The 24,820-nt window shown below is 45.0% G+C and overlaps 1 protein-coding gene and 1 pseudogene across 2 annotated transcripts in view; one reads left to right on the forward strand and one right to left on the reverse strand.

Moving 5' to 3' along the window:
- Positions 1 to 3,356: 3,356 nt before the first annotated feature.
- Positions 3,357 to 7,835, reverse strand: LOC147462373 (pentatricopeptide repeat-containing protein At3g09040, mitochondrial-like; annotated as a pseudogene).
- Positions 7,836 to 8,506: 671 nt separating this feature from the next.
- Positions 8,507 to 24,820, forward strand: part of LOC147462374 (uncharacterized) — a 65,907-nt gene continuing 49,593 nt past the window's right edge. The window contains exon 1 of one of the 2 annotated variants that reach the window (XM_086483719.1): positions 8,507 to 9,754. In XM_086483719.1, coding sequence (XP_086339845.1) covers positions 8,561 to 9,754 — 1,194 coding nt within the window. In that variant the 5' untranslated portion in view covers positions 8,507 to 8,560. The remainder of the gene's footprint in view (positions 9,755 to 24,820) is intronic. The other variant, XM_086483726.1, reaches the window with a different exon arrangement.

Raw genomic sequence — 24,820 nt, forward strand, 5'->3', positions numbered from 1 at the left:
GTGTGGTCCTCGCAGAGCCTAGGCGGTGCTCTGCAGCATATCTAGTTGCAGTCACAGCAGTAGGCCACAAGGAGGTAGGCATCCATCGGAGGAGAACATTCGGCAAGCTCTCTCATATAAAACGCTTCCATTATCATTTCCGAAAACTGTACTAAAAGTTTCGGATTATTTGGGGCTATTTTGATTTTCGCAAGGAGAGTGTGGCTGGCTTGAGATGACACAGAGCATCTCGCTATCTGTCCTTATCATATTTCGGTTTTCATAAGGAGATTGTGGCTGGCTTGAGATGACACATAGCATCTGGCTACTGTCCTTATATATATTGCTATCGTTGTCTATTTTTGAGGTTCAAGAGGAAGATGGGCATGTTTTTCATTACAAAGATTTGTTACCTAAGACATACAATGGTTTAGTCAGTATCCCAAGATTAGTTGATGACGAAAATGGTAAGAAGGAGAGAATTTTGGCCTCTTCTGAGCTAACATATGCTATAAGGAAAAGGTCATCAGTTTCTTGGACTAGAACACTTCCAAGCACCAAAATTATGCAGACATATACTTTCTACCAAAAGCCTTGTCTTCTTTCATCAGATGTCAAATACTGCTATGATAAATAAATTGTATGGGTTATACACTTCCACACATGAGTGGTAAGACCTCCCAAAAACATTTGTTCTCATCCCATTTTTTTTGCACTTCTCGTGAGGTTACTAGGTACACCTTAAACTGAAGGTTTGGCAGGGAACCAAGCTAATTTTTGACCTACACCCTATCTGTTCAAGGGGAAGTTTACTATCATAGCACCAGGTTATGGATACACCAAAATCCTTGGTTGTGAGAGAACCTAAAACTCACGGTTGAGGAGTACCCCAAAAACTCGAGATATCATGAGAGTGGTCTGTCTAGTTCGGGCTTGAGGGGGGTAATGTTAGGTTCAAGCCCTGTCTAGAGCATGCAGATGAACTCGAGTTCTTTTTTAAGTTTGCATGGTGATGAGGCTTTATATGTGACAAGGATTTTAAATCAAACAGATATCATGCTTTTTTACTTGCTCTGTCGAGTTCATCTCTCTCTCTCTCTCTCTCTCTCTCTCTCTCTCTCTCTCTCTCTCTCTCTATGCTCTCGTTCAATCTCCTCTCTCGCCATGGCTACACTAAGGCTCCACCTGCCATAGCCACACTAGCCTAACAAAGAGATCACATGGCATGTCAATCTTCCAAAATTGCCCTTCTCATGCACTGTCATGCCGCCTGCAGTTCAAGGGCCGAGTCCAATTCATTGTATCATTTACGATGCATCTTCCAAAAAACCATAGGAAAATCTTTTTAAAAATTGTTGATGCATACTAAGTCCCACACAGTCTTTAATGAAGCTAGAGAGATGGGATCAATGGCTGCAAACCAAGTGGGGAAATCTCGAGGCAGTCAGATGGTTAAAAAAATACGATGGTAAATGCCCGCGAGGTGATTCGAAGCCACCACCCACCCAATAATAGGTTGCTACCCTAGCCACGTGGACACATAGCTTTTGATAGTACCTAAGGCAAAACAAAACCTTATATTGTGAACACAAACGAGAAAAACTAAACTTAGCCAAAAAAGGTAAACTTGGACATCATCTCTGACGTGCACACTGTTTTTTATTTTTGAGCTTGGCTTGGGCATCATCGACCCTCGTTGAGTAAAGGGATCAATGACCCCCGTTTAATCCACCGTTGATTGACCTTCATAGAGCATAAAAAATTAGGGTTCCTAGTCATCGCATCGCGTCTTGAACCCTAGACCTCCCCATTCGCACTCAACAGCCTTGTCCAACGCACCTATCGCACGCCACTATAGGGAATATGACTCCATAACTACTACAAAAAGCCTACCCCCCGTTATGGAGATCCGACGGCCTAAAAGCTGCGTGACGTCAATCGTACGCCCGTGCCGTTGATCCCTCCACTCTCCTCTCGTGTCACTTATAGACAAGGGGCGAGCGTCATCGACCCCATGGCTTGGGGTTCATTAACAAGAGTGCCTCGTTAGCCGCATTTGTATTGAATCTTGATGGGCTCGATTGCTTGCTAAGAATTTCTACCACTACAAGTACTGCAAATGAATTCACTAAATCTATTCTCTGCGTGCATGGGTGTGTTAGTGTGTGTGTGTGTGTGCACGCGCGCGCGAATAGATCCGAATCTAATGGGCTTGGTTGCTTGCTAAGAATTTCTACCACTGCAAGTAATGCAATCACCTATGCGTGCATCTTGAAGCAAGTTTTGTGCTTCGTGAAGTACACCACATCATGAATTTTTGTGTCCGTATCAGAATCTTGTGTAGAGAGAAGAGAGTTTGAGAGAGATTTCATGAAAGAGTGTTAAATTTTTTTACCTGAGAGTGTTTGGGATACCGATTGTCATGGTTCAATGGTGTACCTCCACAAAGATTGGTTACTGATCGTAATGCTTCAGAGGGGTACCTCGCCAAAAACCACAAGGAGTGTTAAGAGTTTTGTCAAGCTCAATGTTCATGATCATACAAGATGTCAATGCTATTGTTTGTTGTTCCATTTTTATGTTTCAAAAAAAAAAAAACATGCAAGTCTCCTTGCATGGGGGAGTTTGCACAATCTTTCTCAATTTTTATAATACGAGGGAATGTGCCATTCCCACGGCAGCGTGCAATTTTCAATGCGTTCCTTAACTGCGTTCTCAGTGTCAAAAATAAAAAAATGGTAATGCTTACTCACCGTGCGATTATCATTGATGCACGCAAGTTGCATTTAACCTTCCGTATGACCGCATTGCTATGAACAAACATGATAGTGGAGGCGGAGTGGATATTGCAAAGCTTGAAACTGCGTCACCAAGCTTTGGTATGGAAGAGTCGAGAGAGCTCTTTTACAGTGGTAGGGGGCCCTTTACCCTCTTATAAGAGCACATCCAATAATTATTGCACTCCAGGTAACAACATTTATCACTGGCAACCATTGCAATAGAATGTGAGCATCCTCTAGACTCCTGCAACTTGGGTACATATTTATAAATGTGCTACATATATGGAAATCACATTCATGCCCTTTGTCAATTACGTGTTCATGAATTGACTCCATGTTTTAAAGCAACAAGGTTGGTACAAGCCTTTGTCAGAGAAATGAACGTAACCCTATCTGACACTATTCCTCTCTGCACCATCCCTTCAAATAACTGAAGAGCCTCCTCACCCTGTCTATTATGTGCATAACCGGCAATCAAGGCACTCCATGACACATGATCTTTGTAAGGCAGTCTATGAAATACTTCACGAGCCACCTCCATGTTGCCGCACTTTCCGTACATATCAACAAGGGAGCTGCCAATAAATGGGTTGATACCTAGGCCCCTCCCAATAACTTGGTCATGTACCCATTTGCCTTGCTCTTCAGCTACAATGCTAGAGCATGCTTTGACATCGCAACAAAGGTGACTTCATTCAATTGAAGACTCTCGCACTCCATTTGCTTTGTGCAATGAAGTGCTTCGTCTGGTGACCATGATGTGCATACCCAGTGATCAATGTAGTCCATGTTACAATATTTCTGTGTGGCAATCTACTGAGCAACTGGGCAACATTAAGCTTTTAGGCTGTAGAGACATGTCAACTAGCGCACCGCCAACAAAACCATCTGACTCAAAACCATTCCTGACAATATGAGCATGCACTTACATGCCAGTCTCTAAAGGTATTCCAGCAGTAAAGCATGCTTTAAGAATTGTTACATATAAATATCATCTGCCAATACTCCTGAGATGAGCATCTCATGATGAAGAGCAACAGCTTGGTCGTTTTCACAGATGGGTCGAAATAATGTCACCCTAGGGAGAAGCAGCAGTTTTTTCTAAAATTCTGAAAATTTAATTAGCTTGGGCAATATTCCCAAAGGACGCATGCATGCAAATCAAGAAATTTACCAATGTAATATTTGGGACCCGATCATTATGTAATATGAACTTCTGAAGTGCTTTTCTAGCTAAGTTATTACGCACATCTGTACAGCTCTGAAGCTGACTCTGAAGCTCATTAAGAAGCCCTGGGTGATCCAAGCTATTACCAGGGTCAAGAAGGATTGGAAACGACCCTCCGCCACTTCCATCCACTGGCTAGGAACTGCAAAGGAAGCATGCATCATTTTAGTTGCAACACTGCATGCCGATCTAGAGCCAACAAAGCACAAATGCATGTGAGAAAACTATCCTTTTTGTGTGATTTTCTTCCCACTTCCAAGGTGGGTGCAAGCAGCCGCAAGGTAATAATAGAAGAAAACCAGAGGACGATGGCGTAGCACCGCTGAAAAGCATACAAGCATGACTTCGTTTTTCAATAGCCCTTAACTACAAATATCATCAACAATTCTTTTGCCCATATCAGCGTCTTGCGTAATGCCACATGCCTTCAAGATAAAGGTGCAGGTGATTGCATACATGTCGATCGAGGCAGTGCCAACCATAACATTTTGTTTCAACAGCCCCTGACTAATGATACATCGTGAGTTCTTCTGTCCATCCTAGCCTCTTCCAAATTGCCACATGCCTTCAAGATGCAAGCATAGGTGATTGCACGTGTGGAGAGAGGCGCTCACTTCGCATTTGCTAAAAACAGCCTAGAGTGTTCTGTGTTAAGCATATCCCGCAATCAGTGTGTTCCAAGAGACGACATTCAAGACAGAAAGCTCCTCAAGCACTCTTTGGTGCTTTCCCAAGAACAACACATTTCGCATATGTGATCATTGCTCCTACGTAGTGCCACATGCTTTCAAGATGCAAGCATAGGTGATTACATCAAGAGAAATGTCTTCGCTTTGCATCTTGAAAATCGCCAGCCGGTCAGAGCTCCCAGGTCCTGTCACACTGTTGGGCATATCCCGCAATCAGATGCACTTGAAGATACGACATTCCACACATCAAGGAAGTGTCACATGCCTTCAAGACGAAAGCATAGGTGATTGCATTTGGAGAGGTGCCCTCACTTTGCATCTGTTGGAAACAGCCCAGGGCCGCATGGCGTCCCTCGTTTGGCATACATGTTGACCAACAGCACCACAACATACATATGAACACCAAAACATACATATGAGGCAAAGAATTGGCAACAATATGTTTCCAACAGCTGTTGAGCAGCAATCCATGCAATGAGCACACTGAGAAAGACAACTGTGCTTTCTCAACTGCAACACATGTGGCATATACATCGACCAAGGCAATGCCAAGCAGGACATCTTTCTTCAACAGCCTTGCTCTTGTTGCACGCATCCCGCAATCAATTCATTCCTAGAGGTGACACTGCGAACAAGAAGCTCCTCAAGCACTTTTTGTGCTTTCTCAAGCGCACCACATTAGGCAGTGCCAAGCACGACATCCTCTTTCAATAGCCTCTAACTAACAATATAATGGAGAATCTTTGTGCCCATATCGGCATCTTGCGTAGAGCCACATGCCTTCAAGATGCATTCGTAACTAATTGCATCTAGAGAGAGCCCCTCGCTTCGCTTCAACAAGACCTTTTTGGCCGTGCTCTTGTTGCACACATCTCTCAAGAGGCGACATTCCGGCTAGGAAGTTGCTCAAGTTCTTTTTGTGCTTTCTTAAGCACTCCACATTTGGCTTACATATCAACCAAGGCAGTGCCAAGCATGACATTTTTTTTCAACAACCTCTGACTAACAATTTAATTGCGAATTTTTGTGCCCATATCAGTATCTTGTGTAGAGTCACATGCCTTCAAGATACATACGTCGGTGATTGCATGTGGAAAGAGGCTCTCACTTTGCATATATATCGACCAAGACAATGCAAAGGACGCTGCACAAGGAAAATCTTGGAATTAGTGCATTCCAAGAGTCCACACTCCAAAACGAAGCTCCTCAAGCTCTTGCATAGAGCAAGATGCCTTCAAGATGTAAGCATATCCTTCAAGAAGAAAGTATAGGTGACCAAATCTCGAGAGATACACTTGCTTTGCGTCTCCTGAAAGCATCCTAGAGCATGACATGCTTCCCCAAGAGCCCCGGACAAGGTATGGCCTCATTTATTCTCTCAACCATGTCAACGACTTGTAGAAGGTCACATTCAGACTAAATTTGGAGAGATGCATTGCTGAAAACAACCTAGAGCTTTTTGTCGTGCATATCCTGCAATCAGTGCATTCCAAGAGATGACATTCCGGCCGAAAAGCTCCTCAACCACTTTTTGTGCTTTCTCAAGCGCACCACATTTGGAAGGCAGCACCAAGCACAACATCTTTTTTCAACAGCCTCTGACCAACAATACAATTGTGAATTTTTGTGCCCATATCAGCTTCTTGCGTACGTGATTGCATATGGATAGAGGCTGCTGAAAACAAAATAGAGCTTTTTGGCCCTGCCCTTGTGGAGCAAATCATGAAATCAGTGCATTCCAAGAGTCCACACTCAGGACACGAATCTCCTCGAGCACTTGTGTAGAGCCACATGCCTTCAAGACAAAAGTATAAGTGACTGAATTGGAGCGATATACTTGCTTTGCATCTGCTGAAAACAACCTAGAGAATTTTGGCCATGCTCCTGTTGTACTCATCCCGCAATCAGAGCATTCCAAGATGCCACATTCTGGACAGAAAGCTGCTCAACCACTTTTTGTGCTTTTTGAAGCACACCAACCACATTAGGCAGTGCCAAGCACGACATCCTTTTTCAACAGCCTCATAGTAACAATACAATGGTGAATCTTTGTGCCTATATCAGTGCCATCTTGCATAGAGCAACATGTCTTCAAGATACATGTGTAGCTGATCGCATCTGGAGCGAGTCCCTCACTTTGCTTCAACAAGAGATTTTTGGCCCTGCCCTTGTTGCGTGCATCCCGCAATTAGTGCATTCCAAGAGGCGACATTCTGGCCAAGAATTTGCTCAAGCACTTTTTGTGCTTTCTCATGCAGCCCACATTTGGCATACATATTGACCAAGGCAGTGCCAAGCTCGACATCCTTTTGCAACAACTTCTAACAAACAATATAATGGTGGAACTTTGTGCCCATATCAGCATCTTGCGTAGAGCCACATACCTTCAAGATGCATGCGTAACTAATTGCATCCGGGGAGAGCTCTTCACTTTTCTTCAACGAGAACTTTCTAGCCCTACTCTTGTTGCGCACATCCCGCAATCAGTGCATTCCAAGAGGCGACATTCCGTCCAAAAAGCTACTCAAGCACTCTTTGTGCTTTCTCAAGCGCACCATATTTGGCATCAACCAGTGCCAAGCAGGACATCATTTTTCAACAGCCTGCTCTTGTTGTGCACATCTTGCAATCAGTGCATTCCCAGAGGTAACATTACGGACAGGAAGCTCCTCAAGCGCGTCTTTTTGTGCTTTCTCAAGCACATCATAGTAGGCAGTGTCAAACATGACATCCTTTTTCAACAGCCTCTAACTAACAACATAATGGTGAGTCTTTGTGCCCATATCAGCATCTCTCATAGAGCCACATGCGTTCCAGATGCATGCATAGTTGATCGCATCTGGAGAGAGCCCCTCGCTTCACTTCAACAAGATCTTTCTGGCCTTGCTCTTGTTGTGCACATCCCGCAATCAGTGCATTCCAAAAGGCGACATTCCAGCCAGGAAGATGCTCAAGTTCTATTTGTGCTTTCTTAAGCACTCCACATTTGGCTGACATATCGACCAAGGGAGTACCAAGCATGATATCATTTTTCAACAACCTCTGACTAACAATATAATTGCTAATTTTTGTGCCCATATCAATTTCTTGTGTAGAGTTACATGCCTTCAAGATACATACGTTGATAATTGCATCTGGAGAGAGGCTTTCGCTTTGCATCCGTTGAAAATAGTCCAGAGTTTTGCAGCCCTACTCCTGTTGCGTGTATCCCACAATCAATGCACTCCAAGAGATGGCATTTGGGCCCTGACTTCAAGACTCAGGAGTCAAGGCCATAATGTCCATTCAAGGAATCGTGTGGCTGATGGCTTCCGCGAGGCCTTTGTTGCACATGACGAGGTGGTAGTGGTAGTATGTTTGGGTCTACCTTTGCCTTGAATCCCTTTGACTCTGCTCTCGCCGACGATGGAGGCGACTACAACACTGTGCTCTGCGGTGGCAATGAGTGGTAGTGGGTTTGGGTCTACCTTTGCCTAGAATTCCTCAGCTCCCGCCGGCGATGGAGGCAACTACGGCACTGCGCTTTGCGGTGGCGATGAGGGCGAGCAACACAGTGGGGCAAGCCAATGCGCAGTGGGTGGAGCGAGAAAGCGACGAGGTGAGTCGAGAGAGAGAGAGAGAGAGAGAGGAAACGGATTGGGAAAGTCGCTATTTTCAACAATCAACAACGCCATGTGGATTACCGAGAGGCCAATAGACACAAAGAGAGAGAGAGAGAGAAAGAGAGAGAAAACGGATTGGGAAAGTCGCTATTTTCAACAATCAACAAGGCCACGTGGATTACCGAGAGGCCAGGGATTTCAAATTGGCCACTACGCTCACAAAGTAAGGTCTTTACTGCTGAGGATAGTTCATCCTGTTAGATCGTCCCGCCTGCAGGGACGATGAGAACGAGATCACAAACAGGCGCTAAGAACAGCATTACTGGGAAGAGGAAGAAGAGCGATCACTGCGCTGCCCACGAAGATGGAGCCGGAAGAAAGCGAGGGAGGCTTAGCCCCCCCGAAGCTTCTGGTAGAGGAATGGCCCGTCATAACTCCGCTGGCACGAAAGAAGGGCTTCGTTCTCCTCGAGTCAAGAAGAGCGTTTTTGAAAAGAGAAAGGAGAACGTTAAGTCTGCACAAGATAATGGAGCCCGTGACAAGCAAACTCATGAGTCTCCTGATCAAGAAATGACAAACTGTAGCCCTGCAGGAACAGAAATTGCGGAAGTGCCTGGCGTTGCTCAACCAACCTGCAGAGATGATAATCTCATTGGAGATACAATTTCACCAACTCCTATCCTGGCTCTTCCTGCAATGGCGGTCCAATCCTCTGCTCCAATAGCAGCATCCAAAAAACAAAGAAATAGTAGCCATACAGAAAATCAACAGGACCCAGTGCCAATTCAAGATAATTCCATTGAGCATTGCAGCTCTTTACTCTCAGATGGTAATGGTGTCCAATCTCATGAAGAACATTTGCATGAGCAAAACACAAACTGTGAGGCACCTACCCAGCGTTCTGAGGATTTCCATGAGATTCTGGAGAGTGCAAATTTGCCACCAAAGCTTGCAGACACACAGTGCCAACCAGAAAGGGGTAATTCTAATCAAGCAACTCCTTCCCTCACACAACAGGGGGCAGAGAAGGGGTCATGCACAGCTTCATTGACACGAAAACCTGTCCGTTTGCAATCAAACTCGGCCGGCAAAAATAAACAACTGAAGAATGTTAGAAGAGATAAGCCAATGAAATCAAGAAAACCAGATCTTAAAAGAATTAGAGCTGCTGAGTTGAGATGGAAGCACTTAATGCAGAGCATTGTTAGTGCTAAATTTTCTCCAGGTAGCGCGACTGTTGACGATAAGCTTCCTCACAGTGGGGCTGAGCAGACCATGAGTGCTGAGAACTGTCAAAGCAATGAAACTCTGTCTGTGCATAAAAAGAGGAAGAGGTTGGTTAGGCATGACAGCTCATCAGCAGCACGCAGTAGGCCTAAAGTACTTAGGCAGCAGCAGAAAATAGGCAAGCAGCTGCGAAGACTGTTGAGATGGATCAAGACTTGGCTGATACAGGCAAATTTTTCACAGGTTATTGTGAGTGTTTTTTTGCAGTAATGCTTCTAAAAATTAAAATGCCCGACAATGAATGGATTCATAGACGTAGATGATGTTTCTTTTTCACAAAATTGACCTAGTGACTATTGCAGGTTATATGATAATAATAGATACTCTACTCATCATATTGTAGTGTGCATGAGCATATTGTTTATTACGAATCTAGATAAGATATAGTAGAGACTTGGGCAAGGTAGTGATGTTGAGCAATGGCCCTTGAGACTCTGTGTCACAAAGTGATGACGTGGCTACATTGACTGGACAAAGGAAGAGAGAAAGAGCGTCCAACTGATGACGGGACACAGGCTTGGACACCCAAGTGAGAAATCAATAGCAATGCACGAACAAAAACTACAACAAACTGAACTTGGAGAGAGAGAGAGAGAGAGAGAGAGAGAGAGAGAGAGAGAGAGAGAGAGAGAGAGAGAGAGAGAGACATGAAGCGGCAAAGTTTCGCTTCTTGATGCACTGGCCCCAAAGACTAGCGCCCCTTTCGGTATTTCTTTCTTTATCGATGATTCACAAATTACAAGTCGAAGAGCACTTTTGTTGCAATCTGCGCGCTGTAGAATTGCTAGAGAGGGCCCCAAGGCTCATATTTAAAGTCCCAAGGCCAAAAAGCAGTAGATATAAAAAACTGGCACCCATAGGACAAATCCCTAAAAATCTACCACGAATTTTTGGATGCCTGTATAGGTGCCACATCATCATATGTTGATGTTTCAAACTGATTCCCTTCATTTTGGCTACTTTCGGGTGCTTTGTGACATACCCCTCCTTGAAAGAAGAGTAAGATGTAACTGCCCTCAATTACGTCTGCAAAAGACACAAAGGTAGAAACTAGCTTAGTAGACACTAACTCTATGTACCCATGCACCAGACTGCACACATCTCGTACTTGCACAAAGACACAAGTCACTGAACGGTCACATCATTATTCCCGTTGAGATCTGAGGTACGAATCATGATCATTGTAACTTATGTAGCAATCACATCCAGGGGCTGAGGCTGTGGTGCAGGTCGCGGCCTCCTCCGTGGACAGGCCTTCGCTAGATGGCCCATCTGTCGACAAATGAAGCACTGGTTCGGGAGGCCCGAGTACTCCACACTCTGTCTAAACCAACCCCCACTCACCCGAGGCAGAAGAATAACCTTCAGGAGCGTGTGGGTATCTCTGACCAAAACTCGAACTGAGGGGATGCCTACCGCCTTGGCAGCTACAGATGCTGTCGTACGAGGTGTCTCCAGGACAGTCCCAATGGCGGAGCCAATCCTAGAAAGAAGTGGTAAGTACTCCCTCTGGAAAGCAGACTGAGATGGGGATGTCTGCCTCCTCTACTAGAACATCCGAAGCTGGGTCAAAACCATGTCGCCACTATCGAAAGTGGACGCGTGATGCTCGGATGGCCAGTGGACTCATAGCTATGACCTTGGACGCCATCTCGGAGGTCTCAAACTCGATCTGATAGTAACCCCGTCCGAGAATGTGGACATCCAAGATCTTGCCCACCTCTGCAAGAAGGCGGGCCTGGAGAAGGTCTCGCAGCTCTCCTCTGCTAGGTCGGGTGCCGAGAATCTTGTAGATGACCGAAGTCGCCTGCAATCGCTCCACCTCTACGGCAAGGCTCGCTCGCTCTGTCGGCGAGAGAGAAAGTCGAATGGTGGGCTCAACGGGGTCGAGCGAGGGGGCTTCTGGCGAGTCCCTCTGTGGCGAAGTTGGAGCCTCCATCTGTGTCTACTGCTGTGTCGTAAGAAGATGTCGACGAGAGCATGTTGCAATCCGGCGCAGAAAGCATCGCCCCAAGAATTGAAACAAAGCTAAATGGGTCGAATTGCAGGGCTGTCAGGGTGAAAACAAGGCGGGTGGACAGACGGGCCGGGGGGGGGGCAGCGGGCTGGGGCAAGTGGGAGCGCTGGCGGCAATAGGAGGGGGTGACGGGGGCGGCAGTGGTGGCAGGAAGGCAGCGCGGGGCAGGCAGCGGGTGGGCGGGCGGGCAGGCAGGGGGCGATAAAGGCGAGCAGGGAGCGCGAAGGCCAACAGTGCTGTCAGGCAAGCTGCGCGGCAGTAAGGGCAGAGGAGGGGGGGGGGGGGGGGGGGGCAGCAGGCAGCACTAGGGGGGGGGGGGGAGGGGGAGCGATGGCGTGCGAAGCAGCAGCAGTGAGCCGTTCAAGCTGACAACACTTTAACTCGATAGATAAAAAGATACATTCTTTTCATGTTGTTCCCACGATGCAGAAAAATGAGAATATCATCAAGAAAGATGAACACACATACACCAACTATATCGCCAAAAAGGCCTACCATGAGACTGTTAAATGTTCCACGACACCTGTCAATCCAAAAAGCATAACCACATACTCCCATTGCCCTCGCTCCGTGCGAAAGGCGGTCTTGTAGATGTCGCCTTTGAACACCCTTACTTGATGGTTATTCACTTTTGAGATCAACCTTACTGAAAACCATTGTCCCATTGAGCCTATCGAGGATATACTCAATGCGAGGCATCGGAAACTTGTTCTTGACGGTCATCTTGTTCAATGCCCTGTAATCAATACATAAACGAGATGAACCATCTTTTTTGTGGACAAACAAAATAGGAGCAGCAAAAAGACTTACACTAGGACGTATGAATCCTCTAGCCACCAACTCCGTGAGTTGCCGCTCTTAACTCTTCTTCTAGAGTCTTGTTCAAACGGTAGGGAGCCTTATTGACAGGTTGAGCTCCCTCCATGAGCTCGATGCGATGGTTCTCCGGCCGTTGGGGTGGGAGACGGGGTGGAAGATCATCCCACAAAAAGAGATGCTTAAAGTTTAAACTTGGTAAACAAGGCTGAATACCTGTCTGGAGCGTGAATGCTCTGGGTAATTGGAGAGGCATAGATGAATGCTGCTTGTGCTCCTCGTCGTAATTCACGCTTTGCTTGCACATGAGAAATGAGAGGCAAAGAATGCAGACCCTCCTCACCACGAATGATCATGGGAGAGTCACTTTTGGCATTCAACATGAGAGTATTGTCCGCCCAATCAATGAGAGGGTTATGCTCACGAAACCATGTGATGCCCAATAGCATATCACATCCTGAGAGAGGAGACACGACAAATTTCCTATGGAAGGCAGCTTGTTGAACTGTAAACAACACAGCAAGGCACTCTCTCGTGATGAGAGAGTCCACACCGGGAGGGAAGCCCGACATCTCGAGAGGAGATGCTTGACTAACCTCTAGGCGGGCTCTCTCTACAAGAGGCACCAATCACATCATGCATACTGCATGAATCAAACAATATAACAAAACGCTGACCCTTCACATGACCATAACATTTAAAGAGAGCGGAGACACGACAAATTTCCTACGGAAGGCAGCTTGTTGAACTGTAAACAACACAGCAAGGCACTCTTGCGTGATGAGAGAGTCCATACCGAGAGCGAAGGCCGACATCTTGAGAGGAGATAGCTGACTAACCTCTAGGCGGGCTCTCTCTACAAGAGAGGCACCAATCACATCATGCATATTGCCTGAATCAAACACTATAACAAAACGTTGACCCTTCACATGACCATAACATTTAAAGAGAGACTCCTCAATGTGTGTGTCAGAAACATATGAAGACTCGGATTGATTTATTAAAGTGCTTGTGGTAGTTGTTGGTTCTTTGGGTTCTTTAGGTGGGGCTGTCTTAGGACAAGCCTTCTTAATGTGACCCTTGACGTGACATTGATAGCATCTACCTTCCTTAGCATAAATCACTTGTTCTTCAGCCGTATGTATCCTCCTATAATTCCTTGTGCGGCTTTTTCATCCGGGGTTAGCTTAGGTTCTGCAGGTGCTTTGGCTTTATCCTTAGATTCATTTTGAGAGCTCTTTTATGAAGGATTAGAGGAAGATTGGCTAGAAGAGTCACCATTCTTACCATTCTTACCGTTCTTACCGTTTTGTGGGTTCTGAGGAGTCTGAGAGGTACTGTGAGAAGATTTGTTCTCCTTAGGCTTTCCCTTGTTGTGCTTCATCTCTTGTGTGTGAGAATTAGTGGTGCTAATCCTATATTTAAGACTAAAACTTCATACTTAAGATCAAACTGAGACTTAAGAGACAAGAACACTTGTTGTCTGAATGACTTTAAACTGAGTACAATAGGCTCCTTATATAGGAGACGAAGAGACAAATGAAAAGACATGTCTCATGATGAAGAGACGCGACTTTAGACGTAAAGACATGCTTTCGGCGAAGAGATGCAATCATTGGGCAAAGAGTCGCAACCATAGAGCGAAGGGGTGTGACCAGTCGTCGAAGGAGTGTGGCTTTTGGCAAAGAGGCACGTCTCATGAGCGAAGGGGTGTGACCATCCAAGCATAGGGGTCCTCCTTGGCATGACACTTCGCGTATCTGCAACTAGGAGTAGATGTAATACTGCAACATAGTCACAATCGTGACATTCCCTCCCATTTAAAACAGAAACCGGGGTAGTTGTAGAAACTTCCAGAGAAGGAAATGTATTGTTGTAGTGATTTTGCAAAGCTCTTTTTTTTTAAGTCCCATGTCATGGCACTGTTATTGACCATAACTATTTTACCAAATTGAAAACTGATTATTTCTGCGACTTGATAAGTGCCTTTGTCAAAGTTTTTTGTAACTTCGAGCTTTGTCTAATAAGAGATTGAATCTGTATCTGCTTTGAGTGAAATTATTGGTAAATTGACTTGCGTTTTCTGTTGAGTGATGATCATTGGTTGGAAATTTGTAAGGTATTCCATTGGTTTATCTGGAACAGCAAAATCCTCCCGAAGGGATGTCGTAGACTGAATCAGAGTAGTGTTTGGAGGTATATCCATCTGTAAAGGTTTATCACTAGAACAAGTTGTGTCCAAAGATTCAATTGCAGCGATTGAAGTCCTGCTGTAAGAGTCTGCATCTGATTTATCCTTTGTACCATTGAAGGCAAGAAATGGAGTCTTCAAGTTTGAAGCATTATCATTCACCACTGCATTTGTATCTGTTCAAAGAGAGAGACTTTATTTTGCAAGGGCAACGACAAGGCTAGTTTTTCTGCCTGGATCATGGCCAAAGAAGGGGTTTTGTGCTTGTCTGTTGTCACACAAAGAACCGGAATCTTTTGAATCTTCAGCTGTTTCAGCGGGTATTAAGGCTTCCAATTGAGAAGGGGGAGGTTGAGGGAGCTGTTGCTTCTAAGACCTCTGAAGAATCCTTTTGCACAAGGAAAGGATCAATAAATTTTCAACTTTACCACCGTCAAATAAGAAAGACTTAAATGTAGGGCATGGCTCACGAGAGGGAACTTGTCCACCATCGCGACATTCACGACCGAGTACTCGACTACTGTTGGATATATATGCCACTAAGTAAGCCCATCTTGATATGCGTGATTGCTTCTTAAGATGAGATCCTTTAGGCTTTGGAAGTGTAAGGTGCAGCGGAATAAATGTTGTATTTTCTCAAGATTAGTGATCTTACTGCTCAAGGTTCCTTTTAGTTCTTAGGGAAAGAGTGCTATGATCACGAACACAGTGAGTGGATATTGTGCGTGCAAGTGAATGAGATTGAGAGAAGGAGAGAGAAGAGATACGACACCGAGAGGTTGTAAAACCCTCCTCTGAAGGCCCCACTCTCGTCGACGACCCAAGTCAATATTATGGTCATATGGCGGGGTAGCGTTTTGTCATATTGTTTGACCCAGGTAGTATGCATGATGTGATTAGTCCCTCTCTTGTTGAGAAAGCCTGCCTAGAGGTTAGTCAGAAATCTCCTCTCGAGGTCTCTGGCTTCGCTCTTGGTATGGACTCTCTCATCACGAAGGAGTGCTTTGATGTGTTCTTTACAGTTCAACAAGCTTCTTTCCAAAGAAAATTTTTAGTCTCTCCTCTCTCAGGATGTGACATGATTTTGGGCATTCGATGGTTTCGTGAGCATAACCCTCTCATTGATTGGACGGAAAATACGTTCACTTTCAATGCCAAAAGTGACTCTCCCATTGTCATTCGTGGAGAGCAAGTTGTTCATTCTGCATCTCTCATTGCTAATGTGCATGCGAAGATTGAACGGATTTAGGAGAAGGAGACTCTCTCAGTCTCGTCTTCTCCAAAGCATGATACACAGGATTTGCATGATGATAAGCATGATTATTTGAATGAAAATGATGCGCATGATGATTTGGATGACAATGACAAGCATGATGATTTGCATGAAGAGGACGTGATTGTTCACAAGGATGATGAGTTAGTTGATGCCTTTTCTAGCGAAGCTAACATTGTTGCAAATTCGATCAATCACGAAGAACCGATCTTGGCTCTTGAGCTTAGGTCCAAAGAACCCTCGCAGGAAGTATTATGTGTTCACATGATTAATCAGCACGCATTGTTCGAGTGTTTCATTCGTGATCGTTTCCTGTGTTTTAGTCAGCGTCTTTATGTGATCGCTTTTCCTAGGCATGACATATTGGACGTTGAGCACGTTTCACTCATGAATGAGCACAGATGTATGCGGATTGTTCATGAAAAGCTGAAAAGTATGTATGTAAGGAAGTCACATTCCACGTCTCTTCTTTGGCATGACACATTTGTAGAAAGAGCACATGAAAGTATGAGCACCAAGCACCAGCATTTCCATTGTGTTTTGCCATAGTTGATTGATTTAAATCAGAAAAGAAAGATTCGATCTCATTGTTTGCGTGTGTGGGGTGAACCGTTTGGCACTCCGTCTAATTGTTCATCTACATTGCATGCACAGTCTTTGAGGAAGACAAGATTTTTTCCACTCACTTTACATGGAATGGGTATGTTCATGTGTTTGTGTTGGAAGTGGTTTCAGGAATTTTCAGCCATGGAGATTCTTGAAGAAGGAAGATGCATGACTCTAGACGAAGTTGAAGCATTGAAGGAGCCACAGAAGACTTTGTGTCGCTTTCGGCACGGCCCAAAGAAGCAAGCGTTGCAGACCTTTATGAAGTTCAAGTACCGCACGACCCACACATCAGAGTGGGCTGACAAAGAGTCCCTTTTAGGATTCCAGATGCTATTGGCGATCTCCCTCGATGCCATACAGTTCGGTACCAGTACCTCCTTTTCACCTCACTTTGAAAAGGAAGAGATGTCACGTGACACAGCCAACCCTATGTGTCCGTGGACAAGCTACAACATGATCAGGGTTCAGTTCAGTCAGTAAAGTTTAGAATAGCAAGTGATCTGGCACTTTTGTGAGTCTGTTCGCAGACCGTGCATGTCCAGACACTTAGATTAGATGCATATCCTCTGGTTGCACACAACATGACCATGAGATTCCAGTCAGATCCCATCAGTAGCATTTTTACAGTGTATAGACCTATTTTCCTTATTTTTGATATTTTTCACTTATTAATTTTAAGTGACTTTTGTTGGAAAATAGATAGGGCAATTTTGCTAAGTTTGTATAAATAGAATCCTAGCGCTAGCACTTTTTGGCAGAAGAGGCAGCAGGAGCACCTTGCTCAACAGGCAACTTCTCAGCAGAACCCATCAGAAGGCCTAGCGTTTTGCAGATTGCAGGACCTAGCGTTTTTGCATCAGATCAGCCTTGGCGTTTTGTGCACAGCACATCAGCCCCGACGTGAACGACACACCAGATCAGCCTAGCGTTTTGCATTTGCAGGTCAATCGGCAACAACAGCAGATTTTCAGCCCTAGCGTTTTTGTATCTGCAGACCCTTCAGCGTTTTGCAGATTCATCGCGACGGAGCCTCATTAAGCATCAACGTTTTCAGTTTTTAGCCCTTAGACACCGCAGATCAAGTCCCGAACCTCGCAGATCTCACCTTCCCGCAGTAGATCCTTGCCGCACGGTGGAATACATCAAGGTTTACAATTTCAGCCCGGAAAATGCAGATTTCAGCATCTGCGTTTTCAGCACGTCGTCGTCATACCGTCGTCATCGACATCGTCACCGACATAGAGTCAGAATTCAACAGATAGAAGATTTGCAAATTTCAGCGATTAGCGTTTTCAGATTTCAGCCCGTCTCGTCGTCATCCTCATCGTCGGCAAGTTTAAGCATTGTAGAGATTTGTGCAATCATCAGTAGACCGCTCTCGCCATAGAGTGGGGCCTTCGGAGGAGGGTTTTACGTCTCTTGTGTCGTATTCTCTTCTCTATCTCTCAGTCTCATATACTTTCACGCACAGTGTCCATTTACTTTGTTTGTGTCCATTGCACTCTCTCATTTAGAACGGAAGGCTCTCCCTTCCATAAGAACAAAAGGAACCTTAGCACAGTTCGGAGCACTCATCTTGAGCAAAGTTTAAACATTCACTTCCGCTGCACCTTACATCTTTTAATTGCGCTAGGTACTGAGGTGGCAAGAACCGCGCCTTGAGCTTGTCTTGGAAGTCGACCCAACTGAAAGAAAGGGGCACGTCTTTCTCGACTGCCTCTAGGTGCGCGGCCAATTGCTCCTCTTGCCACGCTTAATACCAATTAATGGCATGTGGTTGCCGTCAAAACTTTGCTATTTCTTGTCTTTTGAGTTGTCGCAAAATAAGCATTAGATTGATGCAACCAAGAATGAATAACATTAGCATCCATCTTACCGTCGTACTTACTAAATGTCAACTTCTTCGTGACGGGGTTGTTGGAGTCCAAGTCTCTGCTACTTGATGAACTACCAACATCTTTGACCGGCTCGGGTTTCAAGGTAAGTACCCGTAGGACCAACTCTCGCATGCGTTGGTCTCTCTGCGTCTCATGCTCTATCTCCAAGGCCGCTCGTCTCTCTTGGCGCTCGCGATCCAATTATGCCTTTCTTTCTTCGGCCGCCAAGCGCGCTTGCTCTCGCTCACGCTCTAAGGCTAACCGTCTTTCTTTGGCTGCCAAGCGCGCTTGCTCGCGCTCGCGATCAAAGGTGGCGTGTTGCGCCTCTTGTTGTAGCATCATATCCATCATCGACTTGACCAAAGCCTATATAGGATTTGGTGCAAACCGTGGCGTAGATGCGGAAGGGGGAGGGTCGGAAAAACCTCCCGTTGGGAAAAATTATTCTCCGCCACCTCCATGCTCATCACCTTCACGCAAAGTATCCATTCCGCTTCGGGTGATGACCATACACTGAGATCTTGGGTTCTTAAGTTCACGAGGAACTTGGGTTCTTGTGACGTTCTTGGGTTCTTGAGTCCTTGGGTTCTTGAGGTCTTTCTTTAGCTTGCAATCTGTGTTAGAGAAGGATCTTCTCTTACTCGAGCTCTACTCTTCCCTGCAGGCGCATCCCTTGGCCGGCCGCTAAGTGCACGGTCCGCTCTCAATAAGTGAAAAGAGGAATGAGGGGAGGCCGGACAAGCCCTTCTTTCTTGGGTTACCTGTCACTCTTCAACAACACGATTAGGAATTGACACGCTCAAGTGAACTTGGGTTATGTGCGATTGCAACAAGCAAAAAAAATTATTGTGGTTCTTTCCTTGAGTGATACAGAACATTGCCAAAGCTTTGATACCAATAAGGTGCAGTGGAAGTGAATGTTGGGTGAACTTTGCTCAAGATGAGTGCTCCGAACTGTGCTCAAGGGTTCCATTTACTTACGGAAGTGAGAGCCTTCCGTTCCTTTAGTGAGAGAGTGCAAAGTGAATGACACTGTTAATAGACTGAGAGAGTGAAGAGAATACGACACCAGAATGTTGTTAAACCTCCTTCAAGGGCCCCTCTCTCGATGGCGAGAGAAGTCTATGCTATTGATTGCACAAATCTAGTACAAAGGTGTTGATGCAAGTTTTGGATGCTATGATACAATGATGATCTGAGTCGGAGATGACGGCGACGACGAGGTCTATGGCTGAACATGCTAACTTCAGGGACTGAAATCGCTGATATGTCTCGCTTGGAAAGTGCTGCTATTCTGGTTTGAAAAACACTGCTGTCTTGGCTGAATGTCACTGCTGAAAAACGCTGTTACAGTTGCTGAAAAACGCTGGTTCATGATGAGCGAGCGGCGGTGTGTGCAAGTGATAGAGCACGAGGAGATGTGCAGGTCTTGAGGCTTCGAGCGGAGGCAATGTGCTGCAGAGGGGGAGCGCTAGAGAACGAAGTTGCAAAGAGAGAGAGGTAGCGCTACACGATATTGAGGGGAATGAGTTAGTGAGTAAATTGACTTACATTCTCTTTATTAAAAGTATAGGACCAATTTAAAGTTAGTGGCCAAGTTCAATGTGAACTTGGCCAAAGGTTAATAACCTTTAAAACTATACACAAAAGGGGGCCATTTGGGCCTTTAACCCAACAACCTCCCACTTAAAGGCATAAATGGTGCCTTTAAGCTACGTGACTCCCACCATCTGTATGCATAGATGATGATGTGCTTTGGATAAGCACCTAGTGAGAGCATCTGTTGGATTTTGTGATGTATGGACCTTAACCAATGTAATAAGGCCATCCTCAAGCACTTCTCGAGACTTCCGCACATCAATATGCTTTGTGCGTGCATGAAACATGGCATTCTTTGCCAAACATATAGCACTCTGGCTATCACAACCAAGCATAGGTGCCTTGTCAGGCAAACCAAACTCACTACATAGGCGTGTTAACCAAATGGCTTCTTTGGAAGCCTCAGTGGCTGAAATATATTCAGCCTCAATAGTAGACAATGCAACGATCTTTTGCAATCTAGAACACCATGAAATAGCACCTCCTGCAAGAGTAAACACATAGCCACTTGTGGATTTCCGTGTATCCACATCACCAGCCATGTGAGAGTCACAAAATCCCTTCAACTCCAATGGTCCTTTACCATAGCAAAGGCATTTGTTTTTAGTCCCTTTCAAGTACCTCATAATGGACTTCACTGCATCCCAATGCAACCTGCCTGGATTAGCCATAAACCGGCTCACAACTCCCACTGCATGGGCTATGTCAGGCCTAGTAGCAACCATAGCATACATAAGTGAACCATAAGCTGAAGCATAAGACACACTTTGCATGTCATTGGCTTCTTCCTTTGACTAAGGACAATCATCCTTGGAGATTTTGACATATGGTTGTAATGGCACGCCAACAGGCTTTGCTTCAGCCAATCTGTCTAGCACCTTTTTAATGTACTTTTCTTGCGACAAATACAATATGCGCTGGTCCCTTTGCCTCTAACACGCACTCCAAGTATATGTTCAGCTGTCCCAATGTATTTCATTGAAAATGCAGATTTCAGCTGCCCTTTAAGAGCATCAACAATGCTTCTTTTCTTTGCAGCTATCAACATATCATCCACATAGAGCACAAGAATGATAGGGCTGCCATCCTCATCACGTTTGGGATACAAACAATGGTCTGCATGGCTTCTTTTGTGACCATGTTTGAGCATGAAGCGGTCAAACTTCTTGTACCATTGTCTACATGATTATTTCAACCCATACAAGCTTCTATTGAGCATACATACCAAATGTTCCTTGCCAGGAATAACAAAACCCTCGGGTTGCTTCATGTAAAGCTCTTCCTCCACATCACCATGCAAGAAAGCGGTATGTACATCCGTTTGGTCCATTTCCAAATCAAGAGCAGCCACTATGGCAAACAATACACGCAAAGTGGTCATCTTCACTACAAGAGAGAACACCTCCTGAAAGTCTATGCCCTTGGTTTGAACATATCCCTTTGCAAATAGCCTTGCCTTATACTTGGGTTTTGCATCAACAGTCTTGATTTTATACACCCATTTGTTAGGAATAGCTTTCCTTCCTTTGGGCAATTCCACCAAATCCCAAGTATGATTAGCATGCAAAGCTTTAATCTCTTCATGCATAGCAAGCTCCCACTTGTCGCTGTGCTCACATGTCTTTGCCTCTTTATACGTAAGAGGCTCTCCCTCATCTGTCAACATAATGTAATGCAAAGAGGGATCATATCTACTCATGGGCCGTCTTGGACGAGTAGATCGCCTCACCCAATGATCCACATTATCCGGCAATGGGTTTACATCAGGTGGCATGATAAAATCATCAACAATGGGTTGTTGTACATCATTTTCAACACCATTTTCAGCATTGTTTTGTGGCTGCAAATGCCCTTCAGGAGCCTCAATTTGCCTAGCAGGTCTAACAGGTGGCTAGTCATGCTGAAATTTGACCCTTTTATGGTCATGCTTTGAGGCACAATTGTTTTGAAGCAGCTTTGGCTTATTAAAAACAACATCCCGGTTGCGTATAACCCTTTTGAGCTGAGATAACCAAATCCTGTAACCCATTTTGCCTTCTTCACCATATCCCATGAAAAGGCCCTTAATGGACTTGGCATCTAGTTTACTTCTCAACTCAGGTCTAACATGCACAAAAGCCTCGCAACCAAAAATGCGTAAGTGATCATATGAAGTAGGCTTGCCAGACCAAACCTCTTCAGGGATGTCATCTTTCAAAGATATGTGAGGGGATCGATTGCATATATGGACTGTAGTTTTTAAAGCTTCTCCCCAAAATCCATGAGAAAGATTAGCTGTGGACAGCATGCATCTCACCCTCTCACAAAGTGTCCTATTGAATCTTTCAGCCACACCATTAGAAGAGGGGCTGTATGGCACAGTAAACTTTCTCTTAATGCCCAAATTTTCACAAAATTTGTTAAATTCAGCACTTGTGAACTCCCCCCCATTGTCCGTACGCAAGCATTTTAGCTTTCTGCTTGTTTGGGTGGTCACAAATGCATGAAATTTCTTAAACGCAGCAAAGGCTTCATCCTTAGATTCAAGCAACTAAACCCAAATTTTCCTAGAACGATCATCAACAAAGGAGACAAAATAGCATGCACCTCCCATAGACTTAGTAGGCATGCTACATACATCAGAATGTACAAGATCAAGCACACAAGATTTACGAGACACCGGAGTAATAAGAACGCTTTACTTGCTTGCCATATTGACATTCATTACAAAAGTCAAGCTTTGTGCCTTGAGCATTAAGCTCGTTCAAAGTACAAAGCTTAGAACGGCCCTTTTGGCTCATATGGCCAAGCCTCTTGTGCCACAACTCCATGTGAGAGTTAATTTGAGCCAATGCAATAAACTTGCCCAACACGGCCTTTCCATGCATGCAGTAAAGTGTCCCTTTCTTTGTGTCCTTTACAATCAGCCTTAAGGATCCTCTCTCAAACAAGATGCTGTAACCATGCATATCCAGCTGACCAACAGAAAGCAGACTCTTCTTGATTCTCGGCACATATCTAACATCATGCAAGACAAGCTCATTTGTGCCATCTTTGGAGAGATGCACAGTGCCAATACTCTCAATGGAACATGCATGATTGTTTCCAACGTATACATGGCCATGCTTGCCTCCATCAAAAGTAGAGAAACACCCCTTGATATGAGTCGCATGAAATGAAGCACCGGAATCAACTATCCAAGTCTTGGATAATGTCACGTGACACATCTAACCCTATGTGTCCGTGGACAAGCTACAGCAAGATCAGGGTTCAGTTCAATCAAGTCAGTTGAGAATAGAAAGTGGTCTGGCACTTTTGTGAGTCTGTTCGCAGACCGTGCATGTCCAGACACTTAGTATAGATGCATATCCTCTGGTTGCACACAGCATGATCATCAGTATTCCCACCAGAATCCATCAGGGGAATTTTCCAGTACATTTAGCCTATTTTACCTATTTTTGGCATTTTTCACTTATTAATTTAAGTGACTTTCCAACAAAAGTAGGTAGGGCAATTTTGCTAAGTTTGTATATAAGCAAACTAGAGGTAGCACTATTTGGTAGAAGAGGCAACAGGAGCCAAGCTCAGCAGGCAACTTCTCAGCAAGACCAAGCCTTGGTGGTTCCCTCCAAGCAGCAGATCCCCCTTTCACTAGAGTTTTTGGAAAGCAAGCCTCAGCCTTGGCATTTTTGCATCAGCAGTTATCGCCATATCTCCCAGCCACTAGCGCTTGCATCAGCATCATCATCCATCGCCGGAAAGCAGACAAGCTAGCGTTTTTGAAAACCAGCAGCCTAGCGTTTTTGGTTTCCCTAGCGTTTGCAGACTCCAGCCTTTACAGTCTTCAGCCCAGTGATTTTCAGCATTAGAAGACCATCAATTTTAGCCCTAAAGAGTAGCAGATTCAGCTCGGTAAGAACCTCAAGTTTCAGCCTTAAGAAGTCTCAGTTTTCAGCCCTGAACCTTCAGATTTTCAGCGACAAAGATCCACCGAAACAGCCCCCAAAATCAGCGTTTTTGGACTAGTCGCAGATTTCAGCCCATAGCGTTTTAGATAGCAGTAGAAAGATTGCAAATTTCAGCCCTAGTGTCGGCCTCGTCATCCTCGTCGTCGTCGTCAGCATAGCCTAGACTTGCATCAGTATCATGCATACCATTTGTACCAGATTGTGCAATCATAAGTAGACCACTCTCGCTGACGAGAGTGGGGCCTTCGGAGGAGGGTTTTACGTCGTCTTTGGTGTCGTATATCTCTTCTCTCTCTATCTCTCAGTCTCACACACTTGCACGCATAGTGTCCATTCACTTTGTTTGTGATCATAGCATTCTCTCATTAAGAACGGAAGGCTCTACCTTCCATAAGAAGAAAAGGAACCTTAAGCACAGTTTGGAGCACTCATCTTGAGCAAAGCGCAAACATTCATTCCGCTGCACCTAACATTGGTATCAGAGCTTTGGCAGTGTTCTGTATTACTCAAGGAAAGAACCACAAGAATCACAAGAATTTTTTTTCTTGTTGAGGTCGCACGAACCCAAGTTCACTTGGGCGTGTCGATTCTTAATCGTGTTTTTGAAGAGTGACAGGAATCCCAAGAAAGAAGGGCTTGTCCAGCCTCCCCTTGTGCCTCTTTTCACTCATTGAGAGCGGACCGTGCACTTAGCGGCTGGCCAATCGACGTGAGGTGGGAAAAAGCAACCTTGGTGTGAGCGCAAGGCCGCCAAGGGGTGCGCTCGTGGAAAAGAGCAGAACTCGGTTGAAGAGAAGATCCTTTTCAAACACAGATTGCAAGCGAAAGAAAACCTTAAGAACCTCAAGAACCTCAAGACCCTCAAGAACCCCAAGAACCCAAGTTCCTCGTGAACTTAAGAACCCAAGACCACAAGAACCCACGAC

This window comes from Adiantum capillus-veneris, chromosome 2 (assembly GCF_014529385.1).
Source record: "Adiantum capillus-veneris isolate H3 chromosome 2, ASM1452938v2, whole genome shotgun sequence".
NCBI classification, from domain to species: Eukaryota; Viridiplantae; Streptophyta; class Polypodiopsida; order Polypodiales; family Pteridaceae; genus Adiantum; species Adiantum capillus-veneris.